Below are 24,699 nucleotides of genomic sequence, written 5' to 3' on the forward strand. Positions count from 1 at the left end.
AAGCCTCTTGGAACTGATAGATACAGTAGAGATTTTTAAATTAACTTGTGTATGGTGTGAGAGGAATAAAATTTTTAATCACATAGCTAGTTAGTTGAACACAAGACTCCTGGCTCTTGGCTCTAGTGCTCATTCATTCCAGGACACTTCTTGCCTTCTGTAGTTGAAAGTTTTATGAAATAAATGGCACAGGAGGGGAGTGAATAATTGTGTCTATAATGATTGTGCTGAGTTTTCAGAAAGGTCCGTGGGAGAAGAACCTACTGCAGAAATCATCTCTAGAATCCAGTCATTCTTAATTTATCATAGAAATAACCAAAATTCTTAGATCAGATTAAATTTAGTTATTTCACTTTTATCTCATAATTTAAAGATCACTAAGAGCTTGTTAAGGAATAGATTAGATAGTTCTGAACACTTAATAATTCATTAAAGCATTTCATAAAGTTTCTAGAAATTAAAAATCTTGGTAACTCAAACGTCTCACTTAAGGCTTAAACAGCTCAAACTGTATAGGTTAATCTCCAGTTTGATATTGATTTTGCTGCGAAAATATTGTTAAAGTTTTTTAAATCTTATGAAAATTAGGAAAAGTATACATGTACTTTTCATTGTATTTGTGGTTTTGTTGCTCACTTCTGTAATGTGCTGGTGACAGTAACAAGTGGTAGAATGTTTTATGAAATATTTTGGGTAACTTTAAAAAAAAAGTTATTTTTTTCCAGACTATGTAATAATAGCTTTCCTTCATTTAATACTTACTTTGTAACAGATTTTGCCGTTTATATGCATTATATTTAGTCATGAGTAATCCTTTGGGGCAGGTATTACTATTATCTTAGGGTCAGAGCTATTAAATAATTTGTTTATAGTCCCACAGCTGATAAGTGGTGGAACTAGGATTCATATCCATGTTGGTATACTTTTAGATCCTGAGTGCTTTACGAGTACTATATTGTATTAGATTATGGACATGCATTTTTAAATCAGTAAAAACACATTTGAAGACTTCCTGTGTGTTTAACATTGTACCTGAAACTCTTGGAGCTACAGAAGTCATAAAAGACGTCTTCAGTCCTGGACCAATTGAAGCAACAAATAAACTTACATCAAATAATTTGATAACAGTTATAAAGATGTATCAGGTAATGACTTTGTAATTGAAGGCGAGAGCCCAAGGCTTTGAAAAATTTCTTTTTCCCAAGATGCATGTGAAAATACTTATCAGTAATGTTGATTTATGCTTTTTTGGTCCAGCCACTAAGCTTGGTTCTCAACAGGTTTTCATGGGATGCGACATTACCAGCATACTGTGGAAACATTCAGTGGGCGTGAACTGTAGCTTTTTTATTAGTGTTTTTAGATTCTGTTGTTGAGTTTGGTTTTCTTCCTCTGTATGCTTCCAACTGGTGATGTTTCATCCACCATGAAGTCTGCTAAGTCAGACTTTAACATTTGTGGGTAAGTAAGCCACTTGGGGGGTTTAAAATCTGGATTTGCTGCAGTTTGAGATTTTAACTGAACATGGTCTTGTGGCCACTTCAGCACCAAACCCCCTTCTTATAGACTTTTCAGCATCTTCTCCCAAAGCATTTTGATTTTTTTCAATGTTTTACTTGAGACATGTTTTCTAAGCAGGCATATATCATTTGTGAACAAATTGACTCTATGTAGTAAATAAATGATTTTTATTAATATTCAGAAAGGGAGCAAATAGATACCTAACTGTGAAGAAGAAAGATGGATCAGAAACAGCTCATGCAATGATGACCTGTAATTTGACTCATAATACAAAACATGCTGTTAGGAGCCTAATTCAGAGATTTCCTGTCACCAATAAAGAGCGTACTGAACTTCTACCTAAAACAGAAAGAGGAAATGTGTTTGCAGTTGAAGCTGGTATGTATTTTCTGGGGAGCTTCCTTGTCTGTCCTATTATTTGATGACTGTTCTTTTACCATTTTAAATTTATTATTATTTTTTAAAACTAAGATGCAATAAGATTTCTCAGTTTGAATCGTCTGTTAGAAATGAGAAAGAACTGTGGAAGTTTTTGGAATGACATGCAGTGTTAAGGTGTGTGATGAAGTTAGACAAGTCTTTAAGCGTCACAGTGACAGCTGTCTATTGAGCACCCGTTGTGTGCTAGACAATGTGATAAACTCTTTATATAGGGCCTCATAGAACCTTCCAAGGCCAGAATTTCCTCTATTTCGGGGGTGATTAAATGGGTTCAGAGCAGTTAAGTAATTTACTCAAGGCTACTCAACTAGCCACTACACTGCAGAGCTGGGATTTGACTCCACAGTTTGGACTTTCCTATGTTACACTGCTGAGACATGCTAATCAGTGAGCTTTTGAATTGGGGCTTTAGCTTCTGGTAAGAGGACAGAGTCTTCAGTACACTAACTTGCCAGAAGATAGATAAATAATATTTTTAGGTTATAAAATGAAGTTTTAATTTTATTATTTGGAAAAATAACTTCGTAGAAAATTATTATTTACCTAAAGTGACAGATATGCAATATTTCCATTGTCTGTTGGAGTAGGTTTGCACAGTGTAGAAAATACATAGTCCTAGAGAGCAAAGAATTTAAGTTCTAAATACATGGCCACAAAAATGTTTTGAGTTAAAGAAAATGTTTTGAGTAATGTGAAGAATATAAAACACATCATGCCTCTTTTTTATTCCTGTCTGCTTATTAATTAAATGTAGATGCTGACTCAAATTCTTAATAAGGAAATTTGTTAAGATTAGGACCTTATATTTATATGTATTCTATATGATCACATAGTCTTACATATTTAACTTTACACATACAGACTATTACTCTTTTCACGATGTGTTTTCATATTGTGCATAAAAGACTTGTTATGCACGTTGTTTCCCATTTTAGTCTTTTGTGTCGTTATTGATAGAAGCAAGCAAGAAAACTCTTTTAGGATATCAGAATCCCGTTATATTTTTAGTTACAGAGTGCTTGATTTTTGTTCCTTTGTAAACATTATGCACCAGAAATACTTTTAGAAATTGGCTTTTTGATTGATAACCGAAATTTGTAACTTGTTTTTAAAGAGTATTAAGCGTAGGAGTACAGCGGTGGTGCATTGCTCGCTAACTTTATGTAGACTGAGTAGAGAAGAAACATTCGAATGGAATTACATTGGAAATTACATATCTTTGTTTTGTATACTTTTTAAACATTGCTGACCATAATTTTTTTTTGTTCTTTTATTCATTTTCAAAGAAAACCGGGAAATGAGCAAAACAAGTGGGCGACTCAACAATGGCATACCTCAGATTCCAGTGAAAAGAGGGGAATCGGAATTTGATTCTTTCAGGCAGTCTCTGCCTGTGTTTGAGAAACAAGAAGAAATTGTTAAAATAATTAAAGAAAATAAAGTAGTTTTGATTGTAGGAGAAACTGGCTCTGGAAAGACTACGCAGGTTTGTTTCTTCTTTGTTTTTTATGGAAAACAATATTTTATTCCACAGGATAGTTTTTTTTTTTTTTTAAAGATTTTATTTATTTATTTGACAGAGAGAGAAATCACAAGTAGGTGGAGAGTCAGGCAGAGAGAGAGAGAGAAGCAGGCTCCTGCTGAGCAAAGAGCCCGATGCGGGGCTCAATCCCAGGACACTGAGATCATGACCTGAGCCGAAGGCAGCGGCTTAATCCACTGAGCCACCCAGGCGCCCCTCCACAGGATAGTTTTATATCAAATTTGTACTGAATGTATTTTAACCAAAAAAGCCCCTTTTGGTTACTTAGTAGTTATTTTAGAAATACTGCTGGGAGTGCACTTTGTGAGTTTATAGAAAGGAAATGTTTTAAAATAATACTTTTAAGCTAGCACATTGGGGCTTTGTTTAAATAGATGGGGCGGGCGGGGCGCCTGGGTGGCTCAGTGGGTTAAGCCGCTGCCTTAGGCTCAGGTCATGATCTCAGGGTCCTGGATGGAGTGCTGCATAGGGCTCCCTGCCGAGCAGAGAGCCTGCTTCCTCCTCTCTCTCTCTCTGCCTGCCTCTCTGCCTAATTGTGATCTCTGTCTGTCAAATAAATAAAATCTTAAAAAAAACAAATAGACGTGGGGCATATGATTGGGCATAAAGGGATATGGACGAGGCTAGTCTTGTAACCTTCGTGAGCCAGAGCCCACATTTGTAAAATGGAGCTAATAATTGCTCCCATTTACGGTGAAGTTTAGAGATGTCTGTAATGAGCCTACCAGTGTTTTGTATGTAGCAGCTAAATTAACAGCAGTATTAACAATGGTTTGTTAATATAAAGTTGACTGTAGACATTGAGGCCTGCGCAGGTCCCAACCTGTTTGTGGTTTGGGGTTGCTATCCGTCTCATAAAACAAAGTAGAGGGTTTGTCTTCTGGAAAGACAAAGTCGTCTTCTCCTCTGAGAAAGCCTCCTACATCGTTGGCTTCGGCATCTCCCTTGAATAGGGAGGCAAGGATTGAGGCCTCAGGAGTCTGGGTTTTTGGCTGAGGAAGAGAGAGAATGACAGTGCTTATAACCAGAAAGTCCAGAGTCGTGTGTAATTACCTCTAGGACTCATCCGTGTTAACCCAGCCTGGGCTTCGTGACAGGTGTAGAAGGAGATTCCTTAATATTAATGATACAGTTAAAAAAAATAAAGTTGGCTCTAGAATGGAATTAGTATGACGGTTTGACTTGGATGTTTAGTATCAAAGTGCTTCAGTACGCAATTTCCCTCATTGGGTGATGGATTGGAAGTAAGTATGGTATAGTGATTTGACCTTGTTTATGTTCTTTACATGTTCACATGTTAAAATAGTAAAATTACTTTAATTTTGATAGATTCAGATAGAATAGTCAATATCATTTTACATTTTTTCTCTTCTTTTATGGACACATAAATTTGCTTTTGACAATCGCTTAACATTTCCTATGGTCATATTGGTTGGCGTAATAAGCCTAGTCCATAGGTAAGGCAAGGGGGTAGAGGCAAAGTTGACTATAAAGTTTACCACTTACTCACTTGAAGGACTTAGCCATTTTTACAGAGGTATAACTATGCCTAAAACATGAGCCTCTAAAACTGGATAATGAAAAACATAATGAAATTTTTACCTGAGCACAATATATAAGATTTTTTTTTTAGCGTAAGTCCTTTTATGATTAATTGGAATTCCATGGAGTCATTCCAGAGAATCAGTTCAGTTGTTGATTTAGTGTTAGAGTAAGTTTTGCCAGTGGGTTTTAATTGTACTCATTCTAATTATATTGAGCAGGGATTACGAGAGCTCACTTTGGCAGCACATATACTGAAGGGAGATTATGAAAGTTATGACAAATTTATGTTTTCATTTAAATTATTTGAATATCCTTGCTAAATGATCTTTGTATATGGGCATTAGGTATGCTTATTTTCACAATTATGTATATCATTATATTAGGTATGACGATACTTGAGAATTTAATTAGAAATGGATTATTTGATTATGGCTTTTCTAGAAGAAACTATTAATTTTTTTAGGTTTACACTTAAGAAATGATCACATCTTATTTGAGGAGTTCAAATAAACTTACTGATGTGTCTGTTTTTTGGGATATAAATGTAACAGAATTTAAAGTTCATATCATTAGCCAGTTTCATCTTGCCTTTACTAGCATTAGGAAGTTAATTGCCTTTTGCATTTTCATGTTCACTGTTCATGTTCATTATGTAAAATTCAAACATTATGGAAAATAGTACATAGAAAGTGAAAGATTTCTAGTTCTCTTGCTACTCTCCATGCATTTTTTGTAAGAAACTTGGAGTATGTATTTGTTTTTAAAAAAAAAAAAATTTTTTTTTTTATAAAGATTTTATTTATTTATTTGACAGAGAGAGATCACAAGTAGGCAGAGAGGCAGGCAGAGAGAGAGAGGAGGAAGCAGGCTCCCTGCTGAGCAGAGAGCCTGATGTGGGACTCGATCCCAGGACCCTGAGATCATGACCTGAACCGAAGGCAGTGGCTTAACCCACTGAGCCACCCAGGCGCCCCTTAAAAATTTTTTTGATGCCTTTGTGTTTCATTTTCTTTAGAGCACTGATATATATATGTACATGTATAATTATATATATATATATATATATATATAACATATTAGATACTACATATAACCACTTATATATATATATTTTTTTTATTTTTTAAAAAAGATTTTATTTATTTATTTGACAGAGAGAGATCACAAGTAGGCAGAGAGGCAGGCATATTGAGAGAGAAGGAAACAGCTCCCCGCTGAGCAGAGAGCCCAATGTGGGACTCTATTCCAAGACCCTGAGATCATGACCTGAGCCGAAGGCAGAGGCTTTAACCCACTGAGCCACCCAGGCGCCATATATATATATAAACAAACAAACATGAAATAATAAGCCTTTTGCATCTTGCTTTTTTCACTTAAAAGATATGGGATATTTTTCAGTAGCTAGAGATATAACTCATTTTTTTTTTTTAAAGATTTTACTTATTTATTTGACAGGGAGAAACACAGCAAGAGAGGGAACACAAGTAGGGAGAGTGGGAGAGGGAGAAGCAGGCTTCTCATAGAGTAGGGAGCCAGACTTGGGGCTTGATCCTAGGACCCTGGGATCATAACCTGAGCCAAAGGCAGATGCTTAACAACTGAGCCACCCAGGCGCCCCAAAGATATGACTCATTTAAAAAAAAAACTTTATAGTATCCCCGAACGTTTTACAATAACAATGATAAAAAATGACAATTTACTGGGCGCCTGGGTGGCTCAGTGGGTTAAGCCGCTGCCTTCGGCTCAGGTCATGATCTCAGGGTCCTGGGATCGAGTCCCGCATCAGGCTCTCTGCTCAGCAGGGAGCCTGCTTCCTCCTCTCTCTCTGCCTGCCTCTCTGCCTACTTGTGATCTCTCTCTGTCAAATAAATAAAAAATCTTTAAAAAAAAATGACAATTTACTATGTGTTGAACTTTTGAGTTCTCTCGTTTAAATCTCTCAGTAACTTCAACACATGTAGGCTTTTTATTATTTCTACAGGTGAGGAATAAAAACTGGAACTTATAGATATAATCTGTCCAAATTCCCATAGCTAGGAAGTGGCAGAACAGGGATTTTATTCTTGTATTATACTTCTTAATATTGTATTCTAATACTTCTTTGCTAATTTATGGGAGTAGTTTCATAGGATAAGTTCCTAGGAGTGGAAATGCTTGGTCAAGAATGTGGCAGTTAAATTTTAGTAGCTAGATTAGCTAGTTATTGTCTGATAACTCAAAAGAGAGTTGTATTATAATAAAATTGAAGATATTGAAGATTCCCATTTCTTTGAAGCTTGGGCAGCAATGATTTACCTTTATTAATCTGATAAACAAGAAATAATGTTTTAATTTGTATTTCCTTTCTTAGTTGAGTATCTTTTCATTTTTGCTTGTTCTGTGGTTCGCTTATTTATACCTTGTTTTTCATTTGGCTTAATCATTTTGGTTTATTTTTAATCATTTTGGTTTAATTTTAATCCAGATTAGAAATTTGGATTATTTTTAATCATTTTGGTTTTATTTTTAAATTTTATTTAGTATTTTTTTAAATGAACCCCATCTTAAGGGAGTTTTGTGGTAATTAGGACTATGGGACTGTGCCGGCAGAAGTTAGATATTCAGTATATCTGAAGTTTTTTTAAAGATTTTATTTATTTACTTGAGAGAGAAAGAGAGAGTGAGAGAGAGCATGAAAGGGAAGAAGGTCAGAGGGAGAAGCAGACTCCCCATGGAGCTGGGAGCCTGATGCGGGACTCGATCCCAGGACTCTGGGATCATGACCTGAGCTGAAGGCAGTCGCTTAACCTACTAAGCCACCCAGGTGCCCTATTTTTGGTTTATTTTTAACTGTTAATATATATTTTATATGTTTTGGGTACATGTCTTTATGTATTATGGGTATGTCTCTGTTGCCTGTTAAGAGATCCTAAAAATGATTTTGTCAGTTTTTTGTTTGTGTTTTTAGCTTTGCTTGTGGTATCCTTTGTATTAGTTTCACATTTTTACTTAGTCCAACCTGCCAGTCATTTTTTAGGGCTTTGAGCCATGCTAAGAAAGGCATTTACTACCCCAGGATTAAAAAAACACTTTCCTATAAATATTTTATTCTAGTATTTTTATACTAAAGTTTTAAAAAGTCTATCTGGAATTTATAATATCATATCAGGTAGGAATCTCACTGTTTTCCTCATGTTATTATTTAGTTGTTCCAATGTAATTTTTACTTAATTATTCTTTCCCCTTTTAGTTAGGGTACCACTTTTGATCAAATACTAAGTTTCTATAGTACCTGGCTCCGTTTCTGGAATTTTGTGTGTGTGTGTGTGTGTGTTTTAAGATTTTATTTATTTTTTAACAGCGATCACAAATAGGCAGAGAGACAGGCAGAAAGAGAGGGGGAAGCAGGCTCCCCACTGAGCAGAGAGCAAGACCCTGGGATCATGACCTGAGCCGAAGGCAGAGGCCTTAACCCACTGAGCCACCCAGGCGCCCCTGGAATTTTTTGTTTTATCTTTAGTTATCTATTTTTGTGCCAAGATCCTTCTTTTTGCTTTTTGTAGTTTTACAATATGTAGCATAGTATTCCTCTTTACTATCTTATCTTTTTAAATATTTCTTAATTTGGGTTCCTTTACACTTCTGGATAAATTAGTCAAATTAAAAAAGATCCTAGAGGCCAAGACATGCATAAAATGAAGTTCTCTCTCATTCACAGTTAAAGAGATGAAATCAAAAGAACAATTAAAATTTTCAACTATCATGGGGCGCCTGGGTGGCTCAGCGGGTTAAGCCTCTGCCTTCCGCTCAGGTCATGATCTCAGGGTTCTGGGATCAAGCCCCACGTCGGGCTCTCTGCTCAGCAGGGAGCCTGCTTCCCCCTCTCTCTCTGCCTGCCTCTCTGCCTACTTGTGATCTCTCTCTGTCAAATAAATAAATAAAATCTTAAAAAAAAATTTTTTTTCAACTATCAGATTGGCAGAAATTAAAAAGTTGATGATATCAATATTTGAGTAGGTGTTGGGAAAACAGCATTTTCTGTTTTATGGGTATAAGTATAAATTGTTTTGGAAGGGCACTTTGGTGATGCTTCTGTCCAAATTAAATTTATATACTCTTTCACTTGACACACATATATATAATGTATATGCAAACGTTTGTGAAGATAGGTATTCACTGCACACTTTTTAAAATAACAAGCATCAGTAATAATCTAAAAAACTGGAGATAATTTAACATGATACTTGTTAAATTACAGCACATCCGTAGGATGGAATATACAGCTATTAGAGTGGAGTGGGTAGATCTGCATGTTAAGGGAAATCTGCAAATTATAAACATTTAGTACAGTAATCACTTTATGTGAATAAAAACCTGTTTATATACACAAATACTTTAAATTGTGTGAATACTTTCCCCCCAAAAGCATTCATAAGAAATAGTAGTTACTTTTTTGGAGACTACTGATAGTGGTGGGGTGGGAAAGACTTAATTTTTTGTCTTTCTGACCTGTTTGAATTGAGTGTAGAAAGGTTCCTACAATCCCAGTATTAGGCTGTTTTGGTTTTCTTTAGGCTTTTCACTATTTAAAAATTCCAATGGAATTTGGATTATTGTTTCATTTATTTCATAGATAATTTGGGGAGAGTCGTGAGTCAGTCTCATAATTTGGGGAGAATTGACATTTTTGCAATTACTGATTATTTCCACTCAAGATTGTGTCATATTTCTTTATTTGTAATTTATAGTCTTCTTTGTGTAAGAGTTAACTGTTTTTATATGAAATTTTTTAAATAATTTTTTTATTTTTTATAAACATATATTTTTATCCCCAGGGGTACAGGTCTGTGAATCGCCAGATTTACACACTTCACAGCACTTACCAAAGCACATACCCTCCCCAATGTCCATAACCCCACCCCCATTCTCCCAACCCCCCTCCCCCCAGCAACCCTCAGTTTGTTTTGTGAGATTAAGAGTCACTTATGGTTTGTCTCCCTCCCAATCCCATCTTGTTTCATTGATTCTTCTCCTACCCACTTAAGTGGGTAGGAGAAGAATCAGTGTTTTTATATGAATTTTTAAAATTTTATTTTAGAATGAGAGGGTGGGCGAGGGGCAGTGGGAGAGAGAGAGAGAATCTTACGCAGGGTCTATCCCTGGGCACAGCCCGACAAGAATGCTGGATTTTATACCTCAGATCATGACCTGAGCCAAAAATCAAAGTCAAAAGTTGAATGCTTAACCAACTGAGCCACCCAGGCGCTCTATATATAAATTTGTTTTTAATATTTTAGTGTCTCTTGTAAATAAGATCTTCTAAAACTGTATTTTCTAGTCGATTGTTAGAAGTTAATCAAAGTTGTTGATTTTAAGATTATTTTATGTTAGGACATGTTACAGAACTTTGCTTTAGTTCCAGTATTTTTTCCACTGGACTTTCTGGGTGTATAATCATGTCATCTAATAGGACTTTAAAACTTTCATTTCAGATTCCTCAGTTCCTTTTAGATGATTGCTTTAAAAATGGTATCCCCTGCCGTATATTTTGTACCCAGCCAAGACGGTTAGCCGCAATTGCTGTGGCCGAAAGAGTTGCTGCAGAGAGAAGAGAAAGGATTGGTCAAACAATTGGATATCAGATCCGATTAGAAAGCAGGTAATGCTGGTTCTCCGATAGCCTATCTTTGATCATTCTTCAAAAAACTAATATTTATATTTCACTAAATACAGAGGATATGTTGGTTAAAAAAATTAGATGATCATTTTTTTTTTTTAATTTTTAAAGATATTTTTTATTTATTTGACAGAGAGAGAGAGAGATCACAAGTAGACAGAGATGGGGACACAGGCTCCCTGCTGAGCAGAGCAGGACCCTGGGATCATGACCTGAGGCAGAGGCAGAGACTTTAACCCACTGAGCCACCCAGGCGCCCCACCACATCTTCTTTATCCATTCATCCCATTGATAGATGATCATTTTGCTTCAAGAAAGTCTTTGATAAGATATTGAGGTCATGACTGAACTTAGTAAGGTTTTGAATACATAGGTTAAAAAAGAGTTGGGCCATAGTTCCAAATCCCGTCTCATAGTTTTATAATTAAATACTAGTTAATTTTACCTCTCTGAACCTCAGTTTTCTCATCTATAAAATGAGGCCAGTAAAAGCAGCTAGAGCCCAGGTTTGATATGAAGTTTATAGTAAACAATAAATGATAGTAACAGAATTAATTTTTAGAAGGGGTACTAGTAGTACCTTCTTGATCAGTGTACTGTTTCTTTGCTCTCTGTAGTTTGGATGTAGTAATTCAAAAAGCTGCTCATTTATGATATACTTTTTTCCTCTGAGCAAAAAGTGTTAAAGGTTTTTTAAAAAAAATCTATTTATGGTTCCTTAATAAAATAATTAATTAAAGTCTGTTAATAAAAATTTTGTAAGATTAGCAAGTATGAAAGACATATTTCACATAACTTGGGTCATAAAGCATGCATACCAGTTTGCCATTATATTAATAACCTCAAGTAACCCTTATTAAAGTGCATATGAGACTAACATTTAATGTGATCATGCTTTCATTACATGTAGGAGTTGTAATTGCATGCTTTATTTTTATTTTTTTAAAAAGGGTTTCTCCAAAGACACTTCTGACATTTTGCACTAATGGTGTATTGCTTCGTACGTTGATGGCAGGAGATAGTACATTGTCAACTGTGACACATGTTATTGTGGTAAGAATATTGCCAAGTTTGTCATATACAACTCAGATTGCTTAGAACGTTGAATATGTAATGACATTTTTAGGACAGGATATGTATGAGAACCAATTCTTTTAAACAGCTGTTATAATTAGGTTGCTTTCTATTGCCTGTAATTGTTAGACATAAATATTTGTATTAAGTAGAGATATTCTTACTATCAGTAAGAATTTAGGTTTTATGAGGGCAAATAAATAAGTAGGTAAGTTTTTCCAAAGTGCTTTTTATATGAGAAAATGATACATGTATTTAGCATTTCCCAGAATGGTGAAAGTTTCCTTTTTTCTGTGTGCTTAGTCATCTGATTCCTCATTTTAGCTACTGTGTATTTCCTAGTCTTGGAGTACACTTTTTTTTTAAAGTTTTTATTAATTTATTGGACAGAGAGACAGCAAGAGAGGGAGCACAAGCAGGGGGAGTGGGAGAGGGAGAAGCAGGCTCCTTGCCGAGCAGGGAGTCCGATGTGGGGCTTTGGGGTACACTTTGGAGTCATTTAACTTCATAATTCAGCTGCTAAATTAAGTAGCTACTGATGAAGTGGATGAATTACCACCTTATTAAAAAATTCTAAGTTTTTATCCAGTTTGTGTCAGAAAAACATTAGATTAAGTTGTATAAGTTTGCAGTAAGCAGCTTTTGGAAACTTACTAGTTGTGTGCTTTCAAACCAAAGGGTGCACCAATGCTCCAATGCTAATGGAAGCTTATTTATTTATTTATCTAAAAGATTTTATTTATTTATTTGTCAGAGAGAGAGAGCGAGAGCGAGAGTGCACAAGCAGGCAGAGTTGTAGGCAGAGGTGGAGAGAGAAGCAGGTTTCCTGCTGAGCAAGAAGCCTGATTCGGGACTTGATCCCAGGACCCTGGGATCATGACATGAGCCGAAGGCAACAGCTTAACTGACTGAGCCACTGGGCGTGCCTAGAAGCATATTTAAATACATTTTCTATGTATTAAAAATACGGTAGGCTCCAGTACTTCAGAATTTGTTGTAGTTTGTCCTTTATATCCTCTGGGAGGTGGTGCTTTGTTACCCATGGTGGTTGTTGATGTCTGATTATTTCTGCATTATCCATAAAACAAAATTTTCATGAGTACTGATTGGATTTATTCACATTAAATTTGAATTATTATAAAACCTGTGGTTCTGTACTTTTAAAGTCTTTGTCATCCATAATGTTTTAACTATTCCATGGTTTTGTATATTGCAGGATGAAGTACATGAAAGAGATCGATTTAGTGATTTTTTACTTACAAAGTTAAGAGATCTGTTGCAAAAGCACCCAACTTTGAAACTTATTCTTTCTAGTGCCGCCTTGGATGTAAATCTTTTTATAAGATATTTTGGAAGTTGTCCAGTGATACATAGTAAGTTAAACGATCAGATTTCTTCTAGGATTTTCATGAAAGTATATTTTTTTGGCCTGATTATATTTACTGTAATAGGAGCTGGGAAATGGCCTGAGGTAGGAGCATCCATTTCTGTTTTCTATGAGGTATGCCTCAAAAATCTCTCTAGATTTTTGTCTAGACTCTGTGGGACTGTTGTGAGGGCACTTCTCTAGTCTTAAAAGGACATGTGCTTTATTTTGGTCCTTTATCCTCCTTTAATTCTGTCCTCGTTTCCCCTTTGTTGCTAGACTCCTTGAAAGAGTAGTCTGCGCTCCCATGTTTACTTCCTATGTACTTCAACATAGGCTGCCTTTTCACTTTTGTCCTGTCCTTTAATCCAAACTGGTTTTGACACCAATCTTTTAAAAAACAAATTATTAAATTCTTCCTTAAAAATTGAATAAGTTATGTGTCTTTACCTCAGTGATATAGTACAAATATAAGAGAGAGGTTCAAAATTGCCCCATCCTCTTTCCAGTTTATGGCCTACTTTGCTGATATTACTTGAGGTTAAAGCCTCGTGTATGTCCTTTCTTATGCTCCCCATGCTCATAACATCAGACACATCCATGTACATGTGTCTAAACTGGTTTTAGCGAAATGAGCACATGCCTTCTACATTATTTTGCAATTTGCTTTATTCATATCACGTTACATCCTGAAAAGCCCTCCAGTGTCATAGTTGCAGATGTAGTTCATTATTTGAAGCAGCTGCTTTAATATTTCATAATACGAATGTACCATGATTTATTTAACCATTTATTTTCAGACACTGATTGGTCCTAACTCTTCCCCTGACCATAAACAGTGTTGTAATAAACATCCTTCTGTGTATATCCTTATATACTGGTGCTCTTAATCCTAGGGAGAGATTCCTGAAAGTAACAGTGTTGGGTAAAAAGAGTGTATCTGTTTTTAATTTTCACAGAATTTGCCACTGTACTTTTTCAGAAGAGCTGAAATGATTTATATGTATTTCTGTAGTGCATGAGACTGTTCTTTTGTATTATTACAGGTGTTGTTTGATACTGACTTAATTGCCAAGCCTACTATTTCAGTTTTACACAAAGATCTTGAGTTTTGTGTATTTCTCATGGTTGGCTTCCTCCTTTATTGTGTGTGAAATGCTCTCATTCCATAATTTACTTGACAGTACTGCCTCCTAATTCTTGCATTCTGCATTAGGGTCCATACTTTCATGGTCTCTTTTGTGTGGTTGTTTGTTGGTATTTTATTGGCATTCTTCCCTTGACCCACTTTTTTTCTCTTCCTTACTCACCTTCCCTTCTTTTCTTTATTTTGTTTTTCCTCTTTTTTCCTGCTCTGTACTCCTAGGTACTGGAGACACACCAGTGGTTTCCCTGGAAGCTCTCATTCATGCCCTTGGCTTCTATTTTCTTCTTCAAACTCATGACTCCTAAATCCTCATTTCCAATTGAAGTTGTTCTCCAGAGCTTTGGGCTTAGATGTCTTATAAGCAGACCATTTTTTAATAAGTTCCAAGCTAAATATTTAATCTGTTCTACAAAATCTACTTCTCATGTGTTGCCCCTTTTAGTAAATCATACCATCAACCTAGTCACCTAAGTCACAAACCTGTCTTTCTTCTCGTAATATTCTTAGATGATGAGACACATAAAATGTGTGTGTCTGCTAACTGAAAGCTCATTTTGGCATCTCATGTTTGACACATTTGAAACCAAACTCCAACTCTGACTGGCCAAACTGTTGCTTTCAGCTTTTCTTGTTACCTCAGAGAATGACCTTATCTACCCAGTTTTGTGAGCCAGACATCGAAGAAACATGGTTGACGCTTTGTATTGTTCCCTCACATCCAATTTAGTGTTGAGTTCATGGATTTTACTTCCTGACTATCTCTAGAGTCTGTCTCATGTTCATTTTTATCAGCACCAGTTTCATTCAAATGTTGTTCTCTTTCATGTGAATTATCGGAATGATAACCCAGTCTGTTCCATCCCTTCTGCTCTCTTTTAAATCTCTACTCTCCATTGCAGCTAGAGTGGTCTTTTCTGACATGGAATTCTGAGAATGTTGAACACTTTCTTGATCTGAAGACTTTGGATAACTTTTACCTCAGGATGAAGACCTAAATCCTTAATAAAACTTACCTGGGTGGCTCAGTGAGTTAATAAGCCTCTGCCTTCAGCTCAGGTCATGGTCTCAGGGTCCTGGGATCGAGCCCCACATCAGGCTCTCTGCTTGGCGGGGAACCAGCTTCCCCCCTCTCTCTGCCTGCCTCTCTGCCTACTTGTGATCTCTCTCTCTCTGTCAAATAAATAAATAAAATACTTAAAAAAACCAAAAAAACCAAACTTACCTGTTCCTCCTGCCTCATCTAAAATTGCAGTCCCTTCTTTACTCCCTGTTCTCGCCATGTTCCAACCAGCTTGGCTGTTTAGTTTCTTTCTCAACATAGGATGTTCTCATGTACTTTTGTTCTTCTCATTGTACACTCCTCTCCTGTTAGTTCAGTATTTTGTTTACCCTTTCTTTTGGTCCTCATCTTCTCTAAGAGGATGATTTTCTAAATTCCTTCAGACCCCCCTTTATGTCATGGTATCTTGTCCTTTTCTCTGAGAGGACTTATTACAACTCTGTTTTTACATTTGTATTCTGGATTTTTGGATTGATGTTTGTCTCCTTTGCTAGCATGTAAGCTTTAGGAGATTCGGAGGCAGCTGTCCTTCTTATGATTTGTATTCCTGGTGCCTAGCATGATGGCAGACACATACGCCCTGGAAGAAATGAATGAATGAGTAGTTTTGGAACATAAAAATCAGAATTAGGTTTAAAGGACAATATCATGAGGATCACTTGCCCTGTGGAATTGCTTTTGGATTTTATACTCAGGTTCATTAACTCAGGATTTTCATGTTTTTGTGTGCATTATCTCTAAGATGCAAATGGACTCTTTAAAGTATTCCTGTCGTTTAGTACAGGGAAGACCATTTGAAGTGAAAGAAATGTTTCTGGAAGACATCTTAAGAACTACTGGATACACAAACAAAGAAATGTTAAAGTACAAAAAGGAAAAACAACGAGGTAAGCTTTTTATCAAACAAATACTAAAGTACTATTGATACAATTTTTAGAGTCTTCGACTGTGGAGGTGCAAGGACACTTGAAAGTGTTTTTCCTTTGTATATAATCATATAATAGTATATTAGAATTCTGTCGCAAGTGTACTTACTACATTGTGGTTTATGCCCATAAATTGTGATCTGTGGAGAGGAATTGACAGTGGATGCCAGGGTTGAGGAGGAGCGTGTCTGTATTCAGAGATGCAACCAGTGTTGTAAGGAGGCAGAGGGGTAGGTGCTGCCCCATCTGTGATGGGCCACGGGGTAGGGGGGTAAGAGTGCAGTATGCCATAGCAGAGCTCATGGGATGGGAGTGGGGAGTGGGCGGGAAGGATGGAAAAGGGTAGCATGTGAGTAATGACAGTCTCATCTTTGATACAAATGTCAAGGCTTCAAATCTTGATTTCTTTTTTTTTTTTTTTTCTGAGAGAGTGATCCTTAGTGAGGGGGCGGAGGCTGTGGAGGGGCAGAGGAAGAGGGGGAGAGAGAATCCCAAGCAGGCTCCATGCTCAGCTTGATCTCACAACCCTGAGATCATGACCTGAGTGGACATTGAGAGTCAGACGCTTAACCAACTGAGCTACCCAGGCGCCCCTCGATTTTGTTATGAGTTGCATCTGAACTTAAAATTTAGCTTTATTTGTCCATTACTACATCTTTTCTCATGACTTAACAGTGTCTCTCAGCTTTTGAGTTAGGGTGAGATTCCTTTTTTGCTGACTTGTAATTACATTAATCATGATAGAAGATTTGGCTTCAAGCTTTGATTCTTTTGTTTGTAGTCTGTATGACCTTGGCCAGATATCTTAAGTTCTTTGGATTCTCCACTTGAAGAAAAGCAGTTTGCTGTGCCTGTTTCACAGAGCAGTGCTGAAGTAGTAATATGCAGATCGTGAAACTAGTAGTTCTATAAATTTTTGAAGGTGAAGACGGTGTATAACTATTATCTCAAGCAACTGGCATGGTGTAGAAGTTCAGTAAACTGGTTTTCACAAAGTGCTCTATGAATGTTAGTCGCTGATTTAAGCAGTATTTAGTGTATGGCTAAATACTGTTATTTGAATTTGGACTCACTTAGGAGTAAACTTCTCACTAATAACGTGAACTAGATGTTTTGAAGCAGTTTCATATGTCCTTAAGGAACAGTGTGACAAATTTTACTGAACGTTTCTTGTTAATGTATTTTGAAAAAGTAACTTCAAAATTAGGCCAATGTTTAAGTATTTTTCAAATTCAGTTAATTTTTTTAAACAAAGGCATATATTCCCCCAGTTGAAACTTTTATCTGCTTACTCTTTCTTTTGTTATTAATTTAGAAGAGAAACAGCAAACCACCCTTACAGAATGGTATTCGGCTCAAGAGAATACTTTCAAGCCTGAGTCTCAGAGGCAGAGAACTGTTCCCAGTGTGACTGAAGAGTATGATTTATTGGATGACGGTGGTGATGCTGTCTTCAGCCAGTTGGTAAGACCTCATTGGTTTCACATTGATATTTTGAGTGAAAATCATACAGTTTAAATTAACATCTTACGAGATTATAATTGTTACTGGATTACTACTGTGTGATTCTCTTAGTTTATCTTAGGCTACAACATATTTTTCAGAACAACTTTTTTTTTTAAGATTTTATTTTATTTGAGAGGGACAGAATGATAGAGAGAGAGAGAGAGCGTGAGGGTGGGAAGGTCAGAGGGAGAAGCAGGCTTCCCGCTGAGCAGTGAGCCCAATACAGGACTCGTTCCCAGGACTCCAGGATCATGACCTGAGTTGAAGGCAGTCACTCAATCAACTGAGCCACCCAGGTGCCCTCAGAACAACTTTCTAATGTACTTTTTTGGGGCAATCAATGCAGCATCTTTTATTGTTTTATTTTCAGTTTAAATTATTTCAATAAAATAAATTTTTTGAGGAAAATAGTTATAGATATTATGCGTAATACATTATCATTGTCTGATATTTTGTCATCTCAAAAGTTTAAGAACCTGTGAGCTAAACAATGGCTGATAGGCTCAGTTAAGAGAAAGTTGAGGAAGGACTGTTGATACTAGAGCACATAATCCACCAACCCGCTGTGTGACTTTGTAAAATCAGTGACACACTACAGACCTCAGTCTCTTCTCTGCTCCTTTTCTTTTTTCTGTTTTTTTTTTTTTTTTTTCCTACAGAATCTTTTACACATGAAATATTTCATGGAAGCTGTGCGTGCTCACCCTCAGTGTCCACCCCCATCCGTCCGTGGGGCCTCTGCTACCTTGGGTTTCATGGAATCTGTTTGAAAACTGGAACTAGCTGGTTTCCTAGGCACCTTTGGGTCTTTCATTTTGGCTTAGAATTCTTTAAAAGGCATTGGTGATGAGTGTGATGCAAACTGTTGCTGGGCCCGTGGACTTTTTAGAGAATGTTTAATTGTTTTGAGCATGAGAAGGTACACATGCAGGCCCCTAAACAGATATGTTTTAAGTTCTAATGCGTCCAAATGAACTCTACATGTTCCTAAAAATGCTTGTGCAGAATGTTTAAAAGTTGTTATGTAGTATGGGGAACATCCTTCTGTCTCAGTGAGTGGCATTTGGACCAATAGATTCGTGTTTCTTAAGCCTGGCTGTGCACAATCATCACCTCAGGAACTTATAAAGCCCTGTAGAATGTGGCCTGCATCAGCAGAGGTTCTAACGAACTGGCCGTGGGGTGGGACCTGACATCAGTGTTGAAAAACACAAGGGGTGGTCCCTCTGGTGTGCAGCTGGGAGAGAGAACCACTGGGGTAGGTATGTTTCACAGCGTTCTGCCAGAAGCACATTTAGATAATATTTTGACTGAATCATACTCCTTTGTTTACAAACCCATTCTCAGATAAAAGGTAAATGTTAGAACAAAATAACCGTGTTATAAGTGGAATGTTTGTGTTGAGATGAGAAACTTTTATGGTAAAGCTGACGCTGTAATATGTGGTTAGTAGTACTTGTGGCCACTGTGGTCATCTCACATACTTTGCACATAAAGGTTAAGCTGTTAGGTAATTTATAATCTTTGCTTTTTTTTTTTTTTTTTTTTAAAGACAGAAAAAGATGTGAATTGCCTTGAACCATGGTTAATAAAGGAAATGGATGCTTGTCTCTCTGACATATGGCTGCATAAAGATGTCGATGCCTTCGCTCAGGTCTTTCACCTTATTTTAACTGAAAATGTTAGTGGTACGTGTTATTTCTTAAAACATATTTTTATCACTTTTATGGTTATTTATAGTGGAAGTGTAATTTAATTCGAAGTGTATGTACTACATTTTTTTGTTCATAACCAATAATTTGGTCTTTGGGAGTACTTATTCACATGGACAAATCAGGATCTTATTAGCATAGTAGGATAAATAAATATTTGTTGTGTCAAATCAGGGATTCTTTTTTTTTAAAGTAAGTTCTATACCCAATGTGGGACTTGAACTCATGACCCTGAGATCAAGAGTCCCATGGTCTACCAACTGAGTCAGTCATATGCCCCTAAATATTGGGATTTTTTTTTTAAAGATTTTATTTATTTATTTATTTGGCAGACAAAGATCACAAGTAGGCAGAGAGGCAGGCAGAGAGAGAGGAGGAAGCAGGCTCCCTGCTGAGCAGAGAGCCCGATGTGGGGCTTGATCCCAGGACCCTGGGATCATGACCTGAGCTGAAGGCAGAGGCTTTAATCCACTGAGCCACCCAGGTGCCCCAAATCTTGGGATTCTTAATCCAGTTGTCTCCAGAAGGGTTATATGGGGTCTGTGAATATATGATTTATGTGCAGCAGTATTTTTGTGTATATGTGTTGTGCATATAAATATACACCCCTTCCCTCCCACGGGAATATCTTGGATTTTTTAAGTAATTTACAATTTCAAAAAAGGAAGGAAAAGAAAGGTTAATAACTTTGTTTTGATTTTGTGTTTAGTAAATGGAGAATTTCAGCCTACCTTTAATTATATAAGCTCAAGTGCAAATTCATATGCATATGCTTTTTGTCGTATGATGTGTTTTCACTAATGACCTATCCTGATTTTATTAGTTGATTATGGTGGATGTTGGTAACGAGAGGTCAGTTTCAGAGCCCTGAAGGCTTCTAGGCAAAAGACAGAATAAAAGACCATAGAAGGTCAGTACTGAAAAGGATTTAGATGTCCCCTCACTTAAACTTCTCAACATTATTTTTATTATAATTATTATTGATCACATCTTTCTTGAAACATTTTCTTCAGTTAACCTTAATATTCCATGCTTGGTTTATTTTCTTCTCTCTTGTCTCCCTTGCTGGAACTTCTTGGTTTCTTTGGCAGAATTTCCCTCTTTTTCTTGACTTCTAAATATGAAATGGCCCAGGCCTCAGTCCTTTGGTGTTGCTTCTATTTATACTTACATCTTATGTGGATCTCATCTAGTCGTAGTTTTAAATATTTATTTAAGATGACTCCTAATTTTACTGTTCCAGTCCTGATCTCCCCCTGACCTGCGTACACCTTATCACTTCACATCTCCCCTTGGGAGTCTGTTAGGTGAATAAAACTAGATATGCCCCAGAAAACTTTTGGTTCCCTTCTCACTTCACTCCTGACCTGCCTTTTCCTTAGTGTTTCTTTTTTTTTTTTTTTTTTTTTTTTTTAAAGATTTTATTTATTTATCAGAGAGAGAGAGGGGGAGAGAGCGAGCACAGGCAGACAGAATGGCAGGCAGAGGCAGAGGGAGAAGCAGGCTCCCTGCTGAGCAAGGAGCCCGATGTGGGACTCGATCCCAGGACGCTGGGATCATGACCCCAGCCGAAGGCAGATGCTTAACCAACTGAGCCACCCAGGCGTCCCTCCTTAGTGTTTCTTAAGTGATCATAATCGGTTGTAGACTTCTTTAAAAATTCATGTGCCTGGCCATCCCAGACTTTTTTTTTTTTTTTTTAAGATTTTATTTATTTATCAGAGAGAGAGAGGGGGAGAGAGCGAGCACAGGCAGACAGAATGGCAGACAGAGGCAGAGGGAGAAGCAGGCTCCCTGCCAAGCAAAGAGCCCGATGTGGGACTCGATCCCAGGACGCTGGGATCATGACCTGAGCCAAAGGCAGCTGCTTAACCAACTGAGCCACCCAGGCGTCCCCATCCCAGACTTTTTGAAACTGAATTTTCACCTGGTTGCTGAGGCAACAAAACATGAAGTAAGTCATTAAAAAAAAAAAGATTTTATTTATTTAATTTGAGAGAGAGAGCTTGTGTGCTGTGCATGGTTGGGAAGGGGCAAAAGGAGAGGGAAAGAAAAACAGACTCCCCACCGAGCCGGGAGCCTTATGTGGGGCTCCGTCTTCAGGACCCTGGCATCATGACCTGAGCTGAAGGCAGATGCTTAACCAACTGAGCCATTCAGGTGCCCCATAAAGCGGTTCTTGACTTTGTTTTCATATTCCACATATTCATTTGCAAGTCCTGATGGTTTTACCTTCTAATTAAGTCCTGAATCTGACCCCATTTTGCTCCTCCTCCTGCTGCCATTCTAGTCCAAGCCAACATTTCCCTCCCGGGACGATTACTGAAGCCTGTGAACTGCTTTTATTCTTAAGTCATTCTGGTCTGTTCTCCAGAAAACAGTCAGAGTTATCCTTTCAAAAAAACTGGCATCATGCTACTTCCCTTCTTTCCACTCTCCCGTGGCTTTCAGTTACACATTGAGTAAAAATCAGAGCTCTTTCCCTGACTGGGTCTCTCTAACTGCCTTTTGGACCTCGTTTTCTACGACTGTGGACCTTTTGCCACTATTACCTCCTAGCTCTTCTTCACGTATCAGCACATTCTGACCTGGGGGCCTTTGCTTTGGTTGTTTCTTGTGCGTGGAGTGCCGTCCCCACAGATGATCTTACAGCCCAATGTCTACTTCATGTAGGTGTCTGCTTGGGTCTTGCCTTCTCAGCAAGGCCTCTTTGGGGTCATTTTACTGAAATTGGGCCCTTCTCTCACTCTTTCTCTGTACCCCGCTGTATTATTCACTGTTGTACTTTCATTACCTGACAGTGTATATTTTTAATTTTTCTTACTTCTTACTCTTTCTCATCTACTAGAATGTAAACGACATGAGGGGGAAACCTCATTTGTTTTACTCATCTCTTAACCCCAGAGGTTTTGTAGCAAGTGCCCAATAAATATTTATTGAAAAATGATACAACTTCTAAGGATCCTATCAAATGATTCATTCATCTGTTTGAATATGTTTAGTGATAGGAAGCTCACTACCTTCCTTTGGGACACTTTTTTCAAATTTGGTGTCTTTTAACCGCTAATTTTTTTATATGTTCTGAGGAGTAAAGTGAAATCTACCTATATAGCTTCTACCCTCTTCTGCCTTTGGGGTGATATTGACGAGATTTAGTATCTGCTTATGCCTGACAGACCTTCAGGTATGAAGATAGTTATTCTTCCAGCTTTCTCATTTTCTGGGCTGACCAGACCTGACTTCGTCTGTTTGTCTTTAATGTGAGATGCGGTTTAGTCTTCTAAAGAAGAGGCGGTTTTGTCTGCCTAGGTTATGTGGAGTTTGTCCTTTTTTAAAAAGCATGCTGTCCTTTCCTGAGTGTTAATCTTAATGACTACCTTCAAGTTGAGTAGGTCAATCAGCCTAAAAACCTCTACTTTTTACTTACAGTAATTCAGCCTGTGGTCAGGATAGCTCTTTGCCATCCACATTGTCTTACTGATTCATACTGCCTTTGAAACTTCTAGTTCTTTTTTTTTTGTTTGTTTAATAACTGATTTTAATAAATGAATCCCTCCCATCATTTACTTGTTGTTCTGATATATTTTTTTTTTTAGTTTAAGACTTTCTGTTTGGGGCGCCTGGGTGGCTCAGTCCGTTAAGCGGCTACCTTCAGCTCGGATCATGATCCCAAGGTTCTGGGATCGAGCCCCACATCAGGTTCCCTGCTCAGTGGAGAACCTGTTTCTCCCTCTCCCTCCGCCTGCCTCTCTGCCTACTTGTGTTCTACCTATCTGTCAAGTAAATAAATAAAATCTTTAAAAAAAAAAAAAGACTTTCTGTTTGTTCTGTTTAAATCTCATAATTAAACGGCCCATTGCTTTTGTTTCACAACTCCCCCCCCCCCCAGTCTAATTGTTACCTAATATATTAATAAACTTTCTCAGGTTATGAACTCAAGAGGCCTGGGTCACTGACCAAGTGCTGTGTATGCTTTAGGTCAACATTTGGGTGTGGTTGTTCAAGTGGTTATAATTCCATTCATCTACTAATCTAGCAAACTTCTTAAGAAGGAAAGGAAGATCTTTTGGCCTTTCTTGTTTTTGTTGTTGTTTTTTTTTTTTTTTAAACTTGCTTGTTCATTTATTTGACAGAGAGAGAGTGAGAGCACATAAAGGCAGAACAGCAGGCAGAGGGAGAAGCAGACTCCCCACTGAGCAGGGAGCCCGATGCAGGATTTGATCCCAGGAGCCTGGGATCATGATCATGACCTGCGCTGAAGGCAGATGCCTAACCGACTGAGCCACCCAGGCGCCCCATGGTCTTTCTTATTCTTTGTAAATTTATTTTGGTTTCTATTGCTCTATTTTTTTCTAGCTTATTGGTTATTAAATAATCTATCTGTATTTTGAAATTTTTTGTATTTGGAAACGTTGATATTTGTTCATCTCCAGTTCTCTGGCAGTCTTTTTTTTTCCCCCACAGAAAAAAGCTTAGCCATCTTAATTGAAAGTTAAGAAAATTTGAGCTCTGAGGCATGTTGCTTTAAAATATTTGTATATTTATGAAGCATTATTCTTGACCTTTTTTTTTTTTGTAAAAGAGAATGAGAGAGAGAGAGCATGAGAAGGGGGAGGGGCTACAGGGAGGAGTCTGATATGGGACTCCATCCTGGGACTCCAGGATTATGACCTGAGAAGAAGGCAGTTTCCCAACCAACTGAGCCACCCAGGCACCCTATTCTTGACCTTCTTCCTAGATATTTCTCTAGTGTGTACTAGGCTATTACTTTGATGTCACATCCTATGAATCCAGGTTCCTCATCTCTTTTTTCTCTTTTAAAGATTTGTTTTAAAGTAATTATTATTATTTTTTTTGAGATTTTATTTATTTATTTGACAGAGATCACAAGTAGGCAGAGAGGCAGGCAGAGAGAGAGAGGAGGAAGCAGGCTCCCCACTGAGCAGAGAGCCTGATGCAGGGCTCGATCCCAGGACCCTGAGATCATGACCCAAGCTGAAGGCAGAGGCTCGAACTTACAACCGCGAGGTCAGAGTCACATGCTTTACTGACTGAGCCAGCTAGGTGTCTCTGGGCCACTCATCTTTTATAAGTGTTTCACTGGACATTTTTTTTATCCTTTCTTCCTTCCTTCCCTCTTGCCTTCCTTCCTTCCTTTTTTGGATTTTATTTTTTTATTTGTCAGAGAGAGAAATAGAGAGA

General features: G+C 37.4%; 1 protein-coding gene across 3 annotated transcripts in view; it reads left to right on the forward strand.

Moving 5' to 3' along the window:
* Positions 1–24,699, forward strand: part of YTHDC2 (YTH N6-methyladenosine RNA binding protein C2) — a 76,425-nt gene that overhangs the window by 9,064 nt on the left and 42,662 nt on the right. For all 3 annotated transcript variants that reach the window (XR_014309755.1, XM_082723511.1, XM_082723512.1), the window contains exons 3-10: positions 1,703–1,899; positions 3,249–3,448; positions 10,522–10,688; positions 11,657–11,759; positions 12,997–13,153; positions 16,133–16,240; positions 17,595–17,743; positions 19,338–19,473. Coding sequence is in view for 2 of the 3 variants with exons in the window: in XM_082723511.1 (XP_082579637.1) it covers positions 1,703–1,899; positions 3,249–3,448; positions 10,522–10,688; positions 11,657–11,759; positions 12,997–13,153; positions 16,133–16,240; positions 17,595–17,743; positions 19,338–19,473 (1,217 nt within the window). In the remaining variant the exon portion in view is untranslated. The remainder of the gene's footprint in view (positions 1–1,702; positions 1,900–3,248; positions 3,449–10,521; positions 10,689–11,656; positions 11,760–12,996; positions 13,154–16,132; positions 16,241–17,594; positions 17,744–19,337; positions 19,474–24,699) is intronic.

Source organism: Mustela nivalis (genome assembly GCF_964662115.1).
Source record: "Mustela nivalis genome assembly, chromosome: 3".
NCBI lineage: Eukaryota > Metazoa > Chordata > Mammalia > Carnivora > Mustelidae > Mustela > Mustela nivalis.